General features: G+C 38.3%; 1 protein-coding gene across 1 annotated transcript; it reads right to left on the reverse strand.

The window, feature by feature from the left end:
* Window positions 1-4,005: 4,005 nt before the first annotated feature.
* On the reverse strand, window positions 4,006-13,438 carry fam210aa (family with sequence similarity 210 member Aa). Its single transcript, XM_039806810.1, has 5 exons — window positions 13,286-13,438; window positions 12,545-12,583; window positions 9,507-9,978; window positions 7,846-7,957; window positions 4,006-5,570 (listed from the first exon to the last, which is right to left on the reverse strand). The coding sequence occupies exons 3-5, from the start codon at window positions 9,926-9,928 to the stop codon at window positions 5,256-5,258; spliced, it is 849 nt and encodes a 282-aa protein (XP_039662744.1). The 5' UTR covers window positions 9,929-9,978; window positions 12,545-12,583; window positions 13,286-13,438; the 3' UTR covers window positions 4,006-5,255.
* Window positions 13,439-19,434: the final 5,996 nt, after the last annotated feature.

The following is a 19,434-nucleotide window of genomic DNA, read 5'->3' on the forward strand; positions in this document are numbered from 1 at the left end:
GGTCTGTAAATAATGAAACAACTTGTTAAATAAGGACTTATTCCTCGGTCATTCTACAAATATATTAATTGTTTCAACAATGCCGAAACCCAAACAATTTGCAACGCTGAGGTGGCAGCCACACTGCGTTACATTGTCCACGAGGAAATATCAGAAGCATTTGATACAAAGTTGCATCCTGTGCATGAACTAATTACAAACTTAAAATCAAAAGTGGATAAATGTGAAGAAAGTTTGGGATCACTCGAATATTTTGCTAATGACACAGACAAACGGCTTGCTCAACTTGAAAATGATCAGGAGTCCCTACAAAGGGAGAACAAAGACCAGGGGCCTCATTTATAAAACTGTGCGTAGATTCTATTCTGAAAGATTTCGTGCGCAAAAAAGTCAGAATTTTCGTACGCAAAAACAATATTCTGATTTATAACACCTTGCAGCGCACACCGGTACGCACTCTTCTCGTTATAAATACGGACGTGCGTTACCTTATGCGGTCGTGCACGAGCCTCATGCTCCTCCCAAGGTCGTCCCATATTTGTCCTAATAAGGTCCATGTTAATCAATCAATGAATATAATCGATTCAGTGATTGTGAGATCGATGTGCTCCTAACAGAGGCAGAACATCGAAACAAAATCCTGTTTGGAAGCCTTAACCCTTGTGTAGTGTTCATATTGTTGTTACACAGCCTTAATACTTAACAGATTTAGCTAAATTACTAATGATATACATCATATATTATTCATATTTGCCATTTACCCCTGTGAGATCACATTTATGATCATATGATCATTTTCGTTTTTTGTGAGAAAGAAAATTCAATTATTAAAAAGGTAAAAAATAGAAACAAGATTTTGGATCATTATTGGTGCAAAACAGGTGAAAGTGCTTGAAATGTGACAATTTGGTAACTTGTATGGTAACTGTGTGGGAATAGCAGGTGCAGAAAGACAACATTCCCACACACAGACACCTACAATCAGACACGACCACATAGACACACATACACACACACACACACACACACACACACACACACACACACAGAGATACACATCAAACAAACAACGCATTTCCCGGGGAGAGGCAGGGGACGGTGTTGGAGGAGCCCCTGCCTCTCCCCCGTTGCTGGCAGCCCTCGCCGGGCGCCGCGACCGGCTCTGGGTCGGTTTAGCAAGAACGGGATTGTTGGGTTCAGGAAAACAAAAACTGGGTTAGGTTCGGAAAATGGGCATACCATCGGAGTTCACTAAAACGCAGTCTACAAAACCTTGGGAGCATTACGCACGATCACACGTGTGGTCAAAAGTTTGCGGAAAACTGGGAACATTTTTACGCATGGAAATTCTTTATAAATCCCGACTATTGCGAGGAATGTTGCGACGACAAATTTCACCCTGCTTCACGCAACTTTTTCTTGCGTAACAGGTTTTATAAATGAGGCCCCTGCACTGCCATAAATAGCAACATCTCCTGGGTCTGGAGAATGAGGCCGACAATCTTACGAACTTTATTAATGGCTTTCTTTGTGAGTTGTTTGGAAAGGAGAAAATGGGACCCATTTCACCTGTTAACTTTGTTAGCAGCAGCTGCGGTTAGGTTGCCGATGCAGGTGGGTGTAAACAGCATTCACAGCTTCATCAGTCACCTCCTCTCTCTTCTCCAGCTCCACCCTCTCATCTAAAAATAGTCACATCCGTTTTTAATGCAACCAAGATGGCAGCGCCCGTAACGGCAAATTCGACGACTCAGAGCAGCTCTGCGCAAACCAATGGATGACATCACACATGCTCTGTCCATTAATATTAACAGTCTATGGCTACTTCTTTGAAATTGTGTAGGGGGCGCTATTGTGCCAATTTACCATAAACAGGCCTGAGCCTCATTTGATTCATTCCAGTCCTGGAATAACATCATGTGTGAAAGATTTGGGGCCAATCGGACAATGAATGTTACAGGTACAACATCTTTTTGTTTCATGATGTAACATCGAAGTTCACCGTGCTGCCAGCACCCTTCAACAAAAAAATGACACTGTTCTAAATTAAGTATCATCAAGGTCTTGAGGCTTTCCTGAACACTTTTGAGGTGGATCTGGTTAACCCATTAGGTAGAGGACATCAAAGTGTAACGACTGTAACTTCCTGTTGCCAGTAAGGGCCAGGACCCTTAAACAGCCTGAGCAGTTTTGAGCAGATTGGACAACGTTAAGTCTAGTTACAAACCCTTTCTGTTTCATGGCAAAGCATGAAAAATCAACACCATGCCCCGCCCACAATGTTTGGCATAAACTAAAAAGCTTCACAATATAGCTTTAGATTAGGTCTTTAGATTATAATCACCAATTTTGAAGTTAATCGGGTTAAATCTCTAGGAGGAGTTAGTTAAAGTACAACCCCTGAAAATGGTCAAAATCATCCATAAATTAAAAATGTATTTCAATATAGTGGACCTCCTGTTGAGTTTATGGGGGGGCTCCAAGAGGCTTTTTTGTAAGTCTAAAAATGATACATATGCCTACCAAATGTCATGTATCTATGTTAAAGTTAAAGGAAGGGGCTTTAACTTAACAAAAACTGATAGGGGGGGGTTATCGAGCCAATTTGCCAAGCCCAAGTCTGACACCCATGTCAGATCGCAATTTTCACCAAGTCTAATATGCGTACCAATTTCCGTGCGTTTTTGAGTATCCCAAGTACTTAAAACATAGAAAAATGGTGAGAAAGAAGACGACCGGAAGAAAAAACATTTGAAGAGCAATTGGGCTTCGCCCCCGATTATGTTGGGCCTTGGGCCATAATAAAAAGAAAGAAAGAAAGAAAGAAAGAAAAAACAGAAGACCATTAGGGCCTTCGCCCCTGACGATGGATAATAATGGCTGTCAATAAAAGTGGATGGACGAATCAGAGGAGAGGCTGAGTGAAGAGGACTGGAGTCAGGTGTGCAGTGGGATACATAAAATAACAAACTAAAAATATTGGAAGCAATTCGCATGGAAAGTATATGCCAGATTTTTCATTACTCCAGGTGTTCTTAGTAAAATTATTAGCACTAGGAAATCATACTGCTGGAGAAATTGCAATCAAGAGAAGGCGAATTACTCACTTCTTTTTTTTTCTGCCCTATGTTAAAATCATTCTGGCAACTGGTTATAACGGCAATAAATCTGAAAGTAACGATTAATCTAACACACAAAATATTATGTAAAAAGATTTAGTTATTTATTCATGCACTTCCCTCCTTTTCCTTAGTGTTTTTGGTAGACTGATCGATAAATGAATGAATGAACTAAGTTATTGTGTTTTAAGTTAAGTATTGTGTGTGTTAAGTTATTACAGACAAATCAACTCCTACTTTTCTTAGGTAAAAGTTTGGGAGTGTATGTATATGTATGTACGTATATATGTATAGATGTACTAGAAGTGTATAGGGATGCAGATGTATGTGTATATGTATATATTTCTTTTCTTCCTTTTTATTTATTTTTTTTAAGTTAACTTTTCTTTAGTTATTTGGGTTGCTTTTGTTATTTTATTATTATTATTAGCACTGGGTGAAATGCACAGATTATATATATATATATATATAAACAAATTGCAGGGATATTAAAATTGTACTGCACTGTACGGTAATGGATTGTAAATTAAATGAACGAATTGCAATAAAAGTATTTTAAAAAATAAAATAGTTAAAGGAGGGGTCTTTAACTTTGAAAACTGAAAAGGGGCACTATCGAGCCAATTCGCCATGCCCAAGCCCGAGACCCATAGCAATTTTTCACCAAGTCTGACAGGCATACCAATTTTTTTAAGTTTTCGAGTAGCACAAGCACCTCAAAAAGGAGCTCAAACGCATAGAATAATAATAGAAAGAAGACAAAGAACCATTTGAAATTTCAATAGGGCCTTTGCCTAGCAACGCTGTCAGTGCTCGGGCCCTAATAATCTTTACGATTAGGGGTCACTTGGACCCCTAATTATAACCAAAAACGCAGTGTACAAACTTTGATTAGCATTTCACTTTATTCAGTTGTGATTTTAACCAGACATCCATTTGAATTACATTTGTGTATTTAGTACAGAAGTACCCAAGACATTTTTATCTACTGTTGCTGTTCCCGCTGCATGTTTACACGTTGATGCACAACTTTCAGTCAGTACATAATGTAATATTAGCTTGAGCTATAGGATAAAATTAAAAACCTTTCTTTTGCATTACATTAGAAAAAACAAGGTGATACCCAGCCTTCCAGAAAGGCTTTGATGGACTAGTACACACAGGATCCCATGAGCGTGGTTACTCTGTTATGTATGTATGTATGTATGTATGTATGTATGTATGTATGTATGTATGTATGTATATATATATATAGATTTTTTTTTAACCCTTTGTAGCCCAGACCTCTTTTTTCCCCCTTATGAAAATTAGAGAAGCTGTGTTCTTATTTCTCTTTACATAAATTTATGTAAAGAGAAATAAGAACACAGCTTCTCTAATTTTTACAGTCCAGATCACTTGAGGCTGTGGAAATCCAGTCTGAGATAAGAATGAAGAATTACCAAGATCCGGTTAAGCTGCATGATTCCCAACCAGGAGTACTTCTGCAGTTTCCAGGGAGTACATGGAAAGATTGGAGAGTAGCTCAACTAATTTGAAATGATTTGATTCAAAGAAAACATCAACATATTAGCATTAAGTTAACACCTGAACACTGTGTTGCAATTATGTAAGAGTGTGTGAAAACTTGTTTGCAAGCTAGCACAGAAGTTTGAACAGGTAGCTAAAATTAATGGAGAATAGGTTAAAATAGTTAGCTGAAAGTAATACTAATGTATTACTTTCAGCTAACCGAAGTAGTAGTAAAAGTAGTAGCTTAGTAGGCTATTTGTAGCATGATTGCTGACCAAACCAACCTTAATATTATAATAATAGAGTTTACTTGTATGATAAAATTACACAGCCCTCCAACAGGGCTGTAGGGGTACCTCAGACCAAAAAGGTTGGGAACCACTGGTCTACATTTACAGTGCATCGTGGCAGAGTCTGGACAAGGACAGAATTTGACACGTAAATAGACAACTGATAACTGAGATGTGTGAGGTGAAACTTTAGGACAAGGATAGTACAAACTCTGTCTCGTCTTTGTGCACAGTCTCACAAGTGCAGTCTGTTATTTCCCCCAAGCTTACTGATTATTTGTTTGGATCAAAATAGGATAATTTATTCAGAGGAGTCATCTGTAAATGGTTTTCCCTAATCACTTTTCTTTCTAAAAAACGCTTTTCCCTCTGAAACTCTATCTTTGGTTTCCTGCAATTTTTCAGAAAGCTTGTCCTTAGTCTCTTCCATTTTCTCAGAGAAACGTTCTTTTGTTTCCTCCATTTTCTCTGAAAATCTCTCCTTTGTCTCCTCCATCTTTTCTGTCAGTTTCTCCTTGGTCTCCTCCATTTTGTCCTGGATGTATTCTTTAACCGGTGGTGGTGTTGATAAGTAGCCATGCTTGCGGAGATACTGAACAGATAGTGATGTGCCGCCCAGAGTTGCCGTATATCTTGCAGGGGTTGCAATCTGTAGGGAAACAAACACACTGGCTGGTCAGCAGAGCAAAATGCAGGAATCCATCACTCATAAATCACTTGTTGGATATACTGCATCAGCCTTTTATATACACACTGACTAAGTCTGCATTCACACAGCCTGCATTGGCCGTCAGATGTTGCAGCAATAACACCGGTCTTTCCATTCATTTTGAATGGAGGTAGAGTTGTGGTGGGGTTTGCTGAATGGGGGAGAAGCAAAACAAAATGCAGCGGCTTGCTGCGAAAACTTTAATACGGACTTCACTTTTGGAGAAACGCAACCCCATGTCACACTGCAGTGGCCAATCCTGTACTACCGAGGGCCGATTTACGTTAAATCAAACGTGCTTATTTTCGCTACCTGAGAGCGCGTAACCGGCAATTTCCACAGACTGCGGAACGTCTGCGTCCCTACTCCGTCCCAGTTCCGTCAGTCCGCAGCCCTCCGGAGCAGATACACAGAGCTTCTATTTTTGACGGACGACGGCGAGCTCCGCAGCAATTCAGCACACGGCAGATAGTGCAGGACACAGCACCGAGTCGTTTCCCCTCTACTCCTCTGGATGGAAACAAACTGTTGTTGGTTTTGTGGTTCTATTCTACCTGAATTTGCGAGAACTTGTGGGTCCTCGTGACTACAGCTGTCAGTCATGGCCGCAGCAGTTCCGCAACAAATCCGGATCCGGTGGGTATTTACGGACGGCGGAACACGCAGCCGGCACGCAGCGGAGACGGTCTGCAGCCGTTACGCATCTAGTGGAAATCCCCGGTAAGCTTAAGGTTTCCTGTCTTCTCTGCATGTTGACAGAGAGCGGAGCTCCGACACACGCAGAGGTGCGGACAGAGCCAAATTACGTTGCCTCGGCAGTTTAAGTCACAGTGAGTCACGGAAATACGGGTTTAGCAGTTGCAAGTGTGATTACAGTTTTCAAAACTCCACACATACAGCATTTGCTGCAATGTAATACAATGGCGAGCCGAAAGCGGTCATGGTGCATTTAACGCTTCTTTTTTTAACACAAAACACAAGCACTAAACAGCCAGGTTTGTGAAACAGCTAAAGGTTCACCAAACTACAAAGCAATCGAGTCGTGCTCTTCTCTTTCTCCTGAAGCTGTCTTCAAGTGCGGTCGGAAATGTTGAGATCTATAAACGATCTGACAGATAACAGTAATTGTGAAATATAAAGTCTACTTGTGCTACATCGGTGGGTATAAAAACACAACATGACGTCACACCAATGGGCCGTCTTAGTTACACTCCCACCGCCGCCAGATGGCTTTTTTTGGTCTGAATGGGCCCTAACGAAATGAGACATGCTTATCTAAATTGATTAAGAGGTCAAGAAATTTTGTGAAAGTGTAAATGTTTTAATACAACACAAGTAAGTGTTAATAAAAAAAAAAGTGCTGATGAGAGTTTTAGGGAGATATTTGCTCATTGTCAGGTTCACCCTCTATCTAAAACTCCGTTTTAGTGCATGCCTTTTTAAAGCTGTGATAGGCAGATTGTTTTTGGCACTGCTGGGAAAAAATTCCATAATAATTTTTCAGCATTATGTAATTCAAGTGGTCAGAGAGAAAACTAGACTTCTGCCTCCTCTTGGCTCCATTTTCAGGCTTTACAAAATCCAGCCCCTGACCAAAGACTTTGGCTAATCCCAGGTTATTTTAGAGAGCGAGAGCTGTTCTGCAAATGCAGATGTGTGAGGCCAAAGGCTTAAGGCTGCTGCTAATTCAAGGTCAAACCATTAGATAAGAGACAATTTATTGCCATCCATATATACAGTACATAGAGGAACAAACTTGTGTAAAAATGTAATCCAGTTTATTTTTTAGGGAGCTGAAATTTACTGCGATAACAGTCGTGAGAGCTGGTCTGCTGGGGTTAGCCTTTAGCCTAGCGTAGAATATGCCAGTGGGAGGGTCTGGACAGAGAGGGTGGAGGGAGAGCTGCTGAAAATGGTCCCACTCTACTTAAAATTCTGGCATTTTTTAACAACTGCCTACTACAGCTTAAAGCCTTTGGCTTGCGAGAAAAATATGGCACACCTCTGCAAAAGGTAGTTCTCAAGCCATGGGTGGAGATATTCGGATAGTGCGGTATATTCTAATAAGCCTGCATGTGACATAGGAAGGGGAGCCAAATTAAATGGCTTGTTGAAAAAAAAAAAACGTAGTGGGTTGTCTTATGTCTGTGGGTTGGTAGGCACTCAAGCTAATGTTCACTTCACTAAAAACCCAGAGGATCCTGGATTACATTACCTTGTACATGGCATACGCAGTCAGAGCGTAACCACTCGAAGAGTCTCTCAAAAGGCCAACTAGTGACTCAGGTAGACCAATCATCTCCAGGAAGGGCACTACATTCACACCTCTGAGGGGAGGAAAACAGAGGGTTTTAATTTGAACAATTGTAATTAGTTGCCACAAATTGTGCTGTAATCCTGATAGTGTTGCATCATCATAACATTAAAAACATGATTTGCCAACTTTTAGGATAAAGAAATTATTAAATTATTGGTGGCAGTTAGTATACTAGAGTTAAGACTGTACATCAGATTAAATACAGTTTGTCACTCTTCTAAAATACATAAATCAATTTCAGAAATAGGGCTGGGCGGTATATTAACTTTTTAAAAAGGTATATCGATAATTTAAAACGAGATATGGGATGAGACAATACTGTTGATATTGATATCGTTCGATGTTGCGTTACATAACCATTTCTTCCATAAAGTCGTGCCTGTGTTTGTATCTCTTCTCACCCACTCGCTCACAAGCTCTCCTGCAACATGGAGGGAGACAGTGCTGGCCCCCACTGCTAACATTTACCTACATTTTTAATTGTTATTTGCACTAGGACGGGGTACCGAATGTCGATACTTTTATGGTATCGAAAAAAAATACTCCAATCCTTTGAGTATCGAAAAATTCTCTCTTTCGGTGCCAAATTTCAGTTCCAAAAGCGTCTGAGAGAGCGGAGAGGTGCGGACGGAGTAAACTGTCTGCAGTTTTGTTGAAGTCACAGAGAGTCACGGTTGGTTTCAAGTGTGGTTACAGTTTTTTAAAACTTCACGCAGACAGCGTTAATATATTAATGGCGAGCCGAAAGCGGTCGCGATGCTTTTGACGTTACACTTACTCTTACAAGCAGCCACAACAGTGGTTTCTCTGCCCTGATGACTGACTGACAGGCTGAGCTTGCAAGGCAAGGCACTTTTATTAATGTTACTCTGAGTGAGCAGTTTTACCAGAATTTTTTAATTTTGATAACTGTATTGATTCACAATTAAGGTGGAAAATAAAAGCTTTGTGTTTAATGTATTTTTGTTGATGTTGAAATGGATTTTAAAACATATGGTATCAAAAAAAGTATCGTTAGGAATCGGTATCGAAACTGAGGTATTGAATTTGGCACCGGATCGAAAGATTCTGAACGATACCCAGCCCTAATTTGCACAGCTGTATATTTTGTTAAGCAGTAGGAATACTGTCTTTGTACCAATATTTTCGCTAGTAACGTTCTTTTGTGGAGGCCGTTATGGCGAAAAAGACTGAAGAACAGTAGTTACTGGATGTAACTTAAACTTTAGTTCTATGAATAAGAGCCGGTGAGACAGTGCCTGGACCCAGGTGAGAAAGGTGACATATGACCAGATTAATATAGTCCATAAAAATGCATGCTACTTTGTGAGTAGAGAATCTAGTCTGCAGTGTAGTTTATATATTTAACAAATAAACCAGAGAATTGTACATTTGGCTTCATGATCAAGAAAGTTTCTCTCTCTTGTGACATCTCGTATGTGGCTTTGACTTACAACTGAAAGTTTAGCCCACTCCGTCCTTAGCACTTAGCCCTATTTAGGAATAAATGTCAAATCTGTTCTATAATGAAAAGCCATAAACTCAGAACACAGACTCACTTCATAGCAGCGTAATAGAAGGTTCCAAACCAGACTGAGGACGTCATGAGATGTACAGGGATCATCACCTTCCCATACTGTTTGAAGGTCCTCTTAAACCTCTGGACCAGACCGGTGGACTTGTCCTGCAGGGGATCCACCTCGACAGCATCAGGCCCAGCTTCCCCTTTCTGGATCTCCTGTGCTTGAGGTTTTGAGCTTGACTGTGGTTCCTCCTGTGGTGGCTCGTGTTTTGGCTGATGTGCTGCCTTGCTTGAGGCTGAGGTTGACAGCCAGTGTCGGCCTGTCGATGGTGGTAGTGACAGACGGAGGACACAGCAACAAAATGCTACTGGTGGTTCAGGGATGGTGACACCCACCAGTAATGGGCGTGCAGCTGCCATACGCCGTGCACCATGAGTTAGGAAGCGCTGCATTATCATCCTCTACTCCTCCACACCTCCTCTGTGCTGCTGTGACGTTTAACCACAGGCTGTGGAAGGACACAAAAAAAAAAAACACAGTATAAACATCAAATCTAGGCAGTTACCATGTGGCCTAAAGTAAGGCACAGACAAAACAAGCGCACAAGGGTCCTTTCTTCTCTACTTTGCAGTTTGGCCTGATATTTTATCTGGCAGTTTTATTTAGATAGCAATTATGTTTGCTAATACTGACATGTACAAACACACAGTTAATACATTTTACACACAAGACTAAAAAAATAAAAAAATTCTGGTACCGATACATGAAAATAATCATACATTTTTTTTAAATCTTTACACTCCACACAAAATAAAACACCTCCCTCTCCCCTCCCAAACCCATCCCTTCAACATACTTAATCAAATAATTATTAAATGTATTACACTGCACTGTAACTTTTATTTGGATCTTATTCTATTTTAGCCTGTTTTACTTTTTTATCTTTTTAACTGCTCCCTAATGTTTTATTTAAAAAAAAGTGTTTTGAATTGCCTTGTTGCTGAAATGTGCTGTAAAAATAAATGTCTTTGATTGAACAAAGCTTTGATGCAAAGAATTTACATCTATGATCAGGGGCGGATCTAACTGGGTGCCATAGGGTGGAAAATGCAACACTAAAAGAAAGCCTTGCCACCCCTGCTGCAACGAATGTTGGCAGCAAAGAATTAAAAGTTATGGCCAGTTTGACAATTTACGAGCGCGAATCTCCAATGTCCGACTGCAGTCAGTCAAAAACTGTTTGCTTCCCCTCTCACACATCTGCCACTCATAGGGCTGCACGATTATGGCCAAAATGATAATCACGATTATTTTGATCAATATTGAGATCACGATTAATTATCACAATTATTTGTTGATTTTAGCCAAAACTAATTTTATTGTCACATAATTATATAATTATAACTGCTTTTACATCCATATTGTGCTACATTCCTCCTTTATTGAAGGATACTGTGAAGAAGTATGTAATTTCAGCTGTTGTGCGACCGCTTTCCACACATGCATGTTTGCCGTGAAAGATACAGGCAACGCAATTTTCTGTTCACATTAAGGGCGCATGTGGTGCCTGGTATCTACCGGACGAAATAGCTACGCGGATTTCTGTGGCTGATTACACTGCCACTTACATGTCTGCGTTGCGCTCTGATGCTCCGAAACCCACGTTAGAGGCAACATAAACATCGCTGAATGTCACGCTAGTAAACACAAATAACACGTTACACAGCAGGTAACATTAGCCTACCGTTAGCCACAGTAGTAACTGGATTAAACACGGCTAAAATGCTGACTGCTAAACAGTGTAGTGTGTCTGTATTTAACTGTAGGATTCCAACAGCGGGACGTCCAACAGTCTGCTGCTAAAGCTATGAGCTGAAAGACACAAACTAGCACTATAGTCACTGCTGTTGTCTGAAAAACAACACAGACGGGACAAAACGTTGCGTTTACTGGTAAACTGGTAAACATCGTGTCCGGCTTATGATGACTGCTACCTGTTGTGGAATTTTCCTCACGTTACTCTGTCCTCTGTGACTGTCTACATCTAGAAACTAAGCTGCGCGGTGCAGGCAGGGAACAGCTCTGATTGGCTCATGGAGACATGTGATCAGACAGTGGTTTACGGAGCGCTAGATTGGCTTTGCAAAAACTGTTCTATGAAGGAAATGACGCATTTTAAATATCGCTCGATCACGCAAGTTTGATCGTGGGAAGCCAAAATCGTGATCGTGATTAAAATTCGATTAATTGTGCAGCCCTAGCCACTCATCACCTGTGTCTTACCTTAATGCCTTTCCTGTGATAATGCCACTTACATACTTCTATCTCCTATTAAGTGAGATCACATTGTATGGTCACTTATTCCTAATATGAACTGTTTCACATGAAACATCAAATCCAAGACATTGATTGCATGAGATTAAGTTTGTCTGTAGGAGTTTGCAAATGGCAGCCTGTGCCCTTTTGTAGTGTGTACATACTATTTCTCTGTGATTGAATTCAGTATATATATATATATATATATATATATATATATATATATATATATATATATATATAAATTATATTATATTATATTATATTATATTATATTATATACACACACACGTCTGCCATATGTTGCCACCCCTCAAAAATTCCTCCCCCCTCTCTCGCCACCCCATTAATATTTTTCTAGATCCGCCCCGGTCTATGATTTTTAGTAATCAAATTACTGGAGTTAGTTGAGGACCCAGTATGAGCCTCACGCAGCCCTGCGGGTGGACAGCCATCTCACGCAGCCCAGACAGCCTACTCGTAAAGTTCCACAGGCAATTATTTTAAATTTGTTTTATTTTAACCCTTCAGTAGAGGAATGTGAAAACAACTCTTGTGACAAACTATGCACATACACAAATTAATGTAGTCAAGGTCAGACATTTTAGAAGACATAGACATATGACAAACACATTTGAGTGGATGGGGACTTTCCCTGAGCAAACTAACAATGACCTAAGTTAACTATAAGGTTATCTCCTTTGCATTTAGCTACTGATTACACAGGTTATAAGACAGATTGAAGGTCCTGAACGTACCTTGTGTTATGATTGCACATTCATTAATGCAAGCAGCACCTGGATAAAAACAAACAAGTGGGTGAGTTTCATGCAAAAAGGTCCAAGTATGTTCGTCTCCAAAACTTAGCGCTAACGTAAACAACAGGGCAAGGTTTATTGTTACGTTACAAAACTTCTGGTAAAACTACTATCAGCTAGCGTTAGCCAAACCACTGCAAGTGGTGGGCGAAATCTCCACAATAACACAGGAAGTCGTTACATTTATCTTCACAATAAAAGTACTAACTATTACTACCGGTACGTAGTGAGGGCGTATTTGGCCTGGCTTATTTTATAAGTTCCGACCGGAAGTATTAAACTAAAACCATGTTAGCTTTACACAGTAATCTATTTTAGGCTAACGTTGACGTTAGTTGACATTGGCCAGTTTTGTCTGGAGGACAACAAGGAGGCAGCTTTTAACTCCCTAGGTTGTTAGGGACACTGCCGTGGGAGGCTAAGTAAAGAGGCATTTATCTTGTTAAAGCAGACAGTGATTCTGCTTCAGACGCTGACTGGCAGGCGGACTTGTTAAGGCCAGACTTTACACTGCTGCCAACTTTGGCTTCTGACGTTAGCTAGTTAGCTAGCTGCACTGTTAACCCACACGAGCAAGAAAATAAGTTGTCACTAGCTATGTAAGTACAACATACTAAAGCAGAGGATATAAAGCAGACTACACTTGAAGTGTTAAGGAAGAGATAAAAACCGTAACGTTACCGCTTAATCCTGATGGCCATGCAAATGTGCCTGGGCTAGCATCGTTCAATGACCACATTTATCGCTGCCGCATCATAGACTGCGTGAAGAGACCAGCATACGTAACCCCAACCGCGCAGAAAGCTACGGGAAATGTAGTTCGCATTGGTCCGACTCGCAGCAAAGACCTGCAAGAAATTAATTTCCCAGAATGCCTAGCGTAAAGTCAACTTCTTGTTTTCACTGTGCCACTGACGACCTTGGAACTCTCTCTTAATACATCCATGCCTTCGAACCTTGACTGTCAGTGAGTATGGGTCATTCGATTTTCAAAAACAAAAAATGAATGGTTATTTGATTTTCGTTTTAAAATACAAACTTTTAAATTGAAATAAACAGCGTTTTTTTCTTTTCATGGTCAAAAGGGGATGGGTGAAATTTAAAATATGCTTTGATTTTCGATTTCTTTTTCAAATAACAAAAATAAAATCACTCGAAAATAAAAATGAAAAAAGGCCTGTTTTTTCATATTCAGACACCTGGGGCCTGTTGCACAAAAGTAGAATGAAGATATCCAGGATAAATGAAAAAGCGCAGCTTGACTTAGTGTGATCCGCTCATCGCGGCTTAATCGGTTGCACGTTTGCCGAGCCAGGATCAGACGGTGAAGCTATGTCAAGCCAGGTGTAGATAGCTATGGCGAGTGGATTGTGTCATTCAAAGGATAACCGGGAGAAGGATAAGGAGCAGGCTACCCGGTCAGGGCCCTAAAGTATAATCCGTTTTTCGTTTTAAACCAAAAACGAAAAAACAAAAAAACGGGTCGATATTTCGTTTTTCGTTTAAATCCAAAAACCAAAAAACGGAAATATGAGCTCCGTTTTCCCGTTTTTTCAATGTCCATGCAATTTGAAAATTAAGTGGAAAATTGCTCGTTTTTCAACTGTTGCTTTTTTGTTATTCATCTTTCCGTTTCAACCCAAGAGCGAGAATATGGGCTCATTTTTATAATGTGCATAATCATTGAAAATCTGATGGAACACAGGTCTCGTTTATAATGTTATTTTGGTCTTACGTCTTAAGATCAAAGTTGACTAAAAGAAATCCGCTCTGGACAGGAAGTAACATTAACGTGTCAAAATAAAAGTATAAGAGCTTTAATAACTGCCAGAAGAACAATGTACTTTAGCTTTTGCCTGTAGCTTGTCAGATTAAGCTACAGTTAATTATTTAGGGTTATATAAAGTATTTAATTGAGCAACATTCATTAATATAAGCCACAAAGGGAGTAAGAATGGATATTGTTTTAAAATAGAAATAGGATTATAATATTTTTTGCCAGAAGAATGAGGCACTTTATGAATACATTGTTTGCCTGTAGCTTGTCAGATTAGGCTAAAGTTAGCTATTTAGGGTGATATAAAGTATTTAATTATTAAATAATAATTTTTAAATCACATGAAATATGCATTCATATATTATTAGCCTATGTGTGGCAGTTATTGACTAGTTACTCTAATCTTACACCAGCCAGTAAAAAGGCATGTGTTGTCTTCGGGTTAAATTTGTCGTGTTTTCAAAGTTTCTTATAAGAAATTTGGGTTTCTTTCAACCAAATTAACCAAAAATAACATGCATTGTTCCCTTCCAATGCTCTTTGCAAGTAAATTAATATTCACAACTTTCATAACATTTTGGGTGTTTTATTCAAATTTATAGTAGTTATGGTCTTCCCGGGTGAATTTTGACCTGGTAGTGCAATAAGGCACTATTGAGCTTTACAGAAGATATATTTACAAGATACAAGACACAGACAGACACACACACACACACACACACACACATACACAAAATTGTTGGGTCTTTGTAAATTATAGAGTGTGGTCTAGACCTACTCTATCTGTAAAGTGTCCTGAGATAACTCTTGTTATGATTTGATACTATAAATAAAAGTGAATTGAATATACCAGTCTGTTATAATCCAAAACAACTAATAGTATATCCTCATCTTACTTAGAAATTAGGTATAATTCATGTAAATGAGGTCTGTTGACCATGAATGCAAAAAATAGGTTATAAAACTAATGAGTGGAATGAAGTTGGATAAAAGGGTAACCCAGAATTGAGTGATAAATTACTTCATGCTTTATGAAATGGTCAATTTAGTTATGCCAATAACATTTATAATGACCCAATTTATAAGACAACACAAGGGCTAAACCACTTGACCACTTAAATGAAAAGGCTTCTTTTTGCAACTCTGCAGAATATTCATGTGACATGGTTGACCAACTTAACTGCCAATACAGTTTTTTACAATCACTTTGGCACTAATTTCAGAACCTTGACGTCACTCTAGACACAAAACTCAAAACCAATGATAATTTTTCAAAACTCTAACACTTGTTTCAATTGCTTGCATACAATACACATAAACCAAAGATCATTTGTTCATTTAACAAAGATCATCTGTTCAATATGACACAACATAACATCAAAGTACTACTATTTCAAAAAGCAATTCACACATTACAGTTCAGATGATTGTCTATTCATTCCATTACAATCATCTAACTATCAATTGATACAACTACTCAAAATGATAAGTAACTGTTTAATTATCATTACAGTTTTTTACAATCACTTTGCTAATAATTTCAGAACCTGGATGTCATTTTTCAAAACTCTAGACACAAAACTCAAAACGGTCATCGCTTGTAACACAGGCTGTCCAATGTTCAAAACATTGCATTGTGCATTCATATCTTTAAAGAAATATTGCACTTGCACAATCACTGGTTCAAAAAAATTATATATTGTGAAATACCATTGAAACATTACTTTAGATCACCCACACACAAGCTACCCATAGTTTCACTGGGTCATCGTTCGTACAATCATTAAATATTGTAGTACAAAATAGGTGATACATGTTTCATTATGGTACTACAAGTAAAAGTACTGCAGTAGTAGAGAGAATACTACAGACCAATGTGGTACAAGTATGTATGTATGTATGTATGTATGTATATATATATATATATATATATATATATATATATATATATATATATATACACACACATACAGTACTTTATATATAAAGTATATATAAATTATATATCTCAATCATCAGTAACAAGTTGGCGGAATTGGACCAGCAATTCCAAGGGCCTGCATCCATACAGTGCAATACTGTCAATACAGTCAATAGTCTTAAAGGTGGTACATGGGAGCATAGCAACAGTGTCTGATAAACAGTAGTATATTACAGTAAAGAAGGATGATGAAAATTTACATCCATAAATAATGTAGTCTAATTGGTTCATGCTCCACGTTAAGTGGTGACAATAAATCTTGTTATCTAGAAACTTTCATGATCTAAAAATGGAATATTGTTTGTCTGTTTCCATACAACTATGCATTAAGAGTAATGCAACAGTTACTTATCATTTTGTGTAGTTGTATGAATTGATAGTTAGATGATTGTAAGGAAATTAATAGATAATCATCTGAACTGTAATGTGTGAAGTGCTTTTTGAAATACTTTGATGTTAAGTTGTGTCATAATGAACAGGTGATCTTTGTTAAATGAACAAATGATCTCAGCTTTATGTGTGTTGTATCCAAGCAATTGAAAAAGTGTTAAGAGTTTTGAAAAATGTGCATTTTGATCATTGGTTGTGAGTTTTGTGTCTAGAGTTTTGAAAAATTACGTCAAGGTTCTGAAATTAGTGCCAAAGTGATTGTAAAAAGCTGTGATGATTGTACAAACGATGACCCAGTGAAACTATGAGTAGCTTGTGTGTGGGTGATCTAAAGTAACGTTTCAACAGTATTTCACAATCAATTAGTTTTTTGAACAGATGATTGTGCAAGTGCAATATTTCTTTAAATATATGAATGCACAATGCAATGTTTTGAACATTGGACAGTCTGTGTTACAAGTGATGACCATTTTGAGTTTTGTGTCTAGAGTTTTGAAAAATGACATCATGGTTCTGAAATTAGTGATTGTGAAAAACTGTAATTTGAGTGTGATGAAGAACTCCTGCAGATACAACTGGGCCACATTGCAAACTTCTCAACATATTAGTGAGGAAGCTGCCATGTTGCTTCTCTCATCAGGCCCTGCAGACTGGACCACACTTGTGGTTTACTTCTAGAATATTACAGTAGGCCACTTTGCTGATTCAGATTTGCCACTTGAGTCCACAGCACCATACAATATATGATAAACATGCACCAGCCTTTGTGAAAGTGTATGTTCTGAGAGAGAGAGAGAGAGAGAGAGAGAGAGAGAGAGAGAGAGAGAGAGAGAGAGAGAGAGAGAGAGAGAGAGAGAGAGAGAGAGAGAGAGAGAGATCTCGGTTGTAACATTAAACATTTGCATGATTCTGTGCCATCTGCTTCTCCTCCAACAATACAATGGCAGTAAATATTTATGTTGCTTACGAGGAGATGTCAGTTATCTTGATCAGAAAAATAATGCATTGCAAAGTCAGGACTGGTACCAATTATTTAATTTACAACACACAAAAGCACATAAGCAAACAGCAGCACATCATTTTTGTTATTTAGTTCTTTGAGTTTTATGTTATTACGGTGTTATGTTCTAAGTCTTATTATATGTGCTTTAGTTCACTTGTTTATTTCTATTACATTACATTAAATGACATGTCATTTAGCTGGTGCTTTTATCCAAAAGCGACTTACAATTAAGTAAAAGGGAGAGGGAAATCGGAGCACCTGGAGAAAAACCCCATGCAGACATGGGAAGAACATGCAAACTCCAAGCAGAAAGGCCCCGGCCACCAGGGTTCCAACCCAGTACCTTCTTGCTGTGAGGCCACAGTGCTTACCATTGACCATTCCTTATTGTAATTCAACCACACAATACCTATCATGAATTATATTTTATTATCCAATATTGGCCAACTACTGTTTCAAGGGCTTAGTATGAGCAGTGAACATCTAACGAGCAGGATGATCCAGGCACAGGTCCAGCAGTGAGGAGGTCTACCATGCTCACCATGAACTCTGGTCCAGTCTGCAGGGCTTGAGGGGACCAGACGAGGATGAGAGAGTCTCCAGTACACTTTAAATTGTTTATTTAAAAAATGTTCTTCATCACATTGACATGTTCACTGGTAACTAATGTGGTCAACCATGTCACATACAATATTCTGCAGAGCAATTTATAAAAGCCCTTATATTTTTTGCCTTTTTTTTTACTGGCTGATGTAAGACTAAACTAGTCAATAACGCCACACATAATGCTAGGGGAATGCAGATTTTATTTAAAATGTGATTTAAAAATTATTATAATCCTATTTCTATTTTAAAACAATATCCATTCTTACTTAATTTGGTTGAAAGAAACCCAAATTTCTTATAAGAAACTTTGAAAACACGACAAATTTAACCCGAAGACAACACAAGTGTTAGATGCCTTTTTACTGGCTGGTGTAAGATTAGAGTAACTAGTCAATAACTGCCACACATATATATATGATATAATATAATATATGAATGCATATTTCATGTGATTTAAAAATTATTATTTAATAATTAAATACTTTATATCACCCTAAATAGCTAACTTTAGCCTAATCTGACAAGCTACAGGCAAACAATGTATTCATAAAGTGCCTCATTCTTCTGGCAAAAAATATTATAATCCTATTTCTATTTTAAAACAATATCCATTCTTACTCCCTTTGTGGCTTATATTAATGAATGTTGCTCAATTAAATACTTTATATAACCCTAAATAATTAACTGTAGCTTAATCTGACAAGCTACAGGCTAAAGCTAAAGTACATTGTTCTTCTGGCAGTTATTAAAGCTCTTATACTTTTATTTTGACACGTTAATGTTACTTCCTGTCCAGAGCGGATTTCTTTTAGTCAACTTTGATCTTAAGACGTAAGACCAAAATAACATTATAAACGAGACCTGTGTTCCATCAGATTTTCAATGATTATGCACATTATAAAAATGAGCCCGTATTCTCGCTCTTGGGTTGAAACGGAAAGATGAATAACAAAAAAGCAACAGTTGAAAAACGATCAATTTTCCACTTAATTTTCAAATTGCATGGACATTGAAAAAACGGGAAAACGGATCTCATATTTCCGTTTTTTGGTTTTTGGATTTAAACGAAAAAC

This window comes from Perca fluviatilis, chromosome 7 (genome assembly GCF_010015445.1).
Source record: "Perca fluviatilis chromosome 7, GENO_Pfluv_1.0, whole genome shotgun sequence".
Taxonomy (NCBI): domain Eukaryota; kingdom Metazoa; phylum Chordata; class Actinopteri; order Perciformes; family Percidae; genus Perca; species Perca fluviatilis.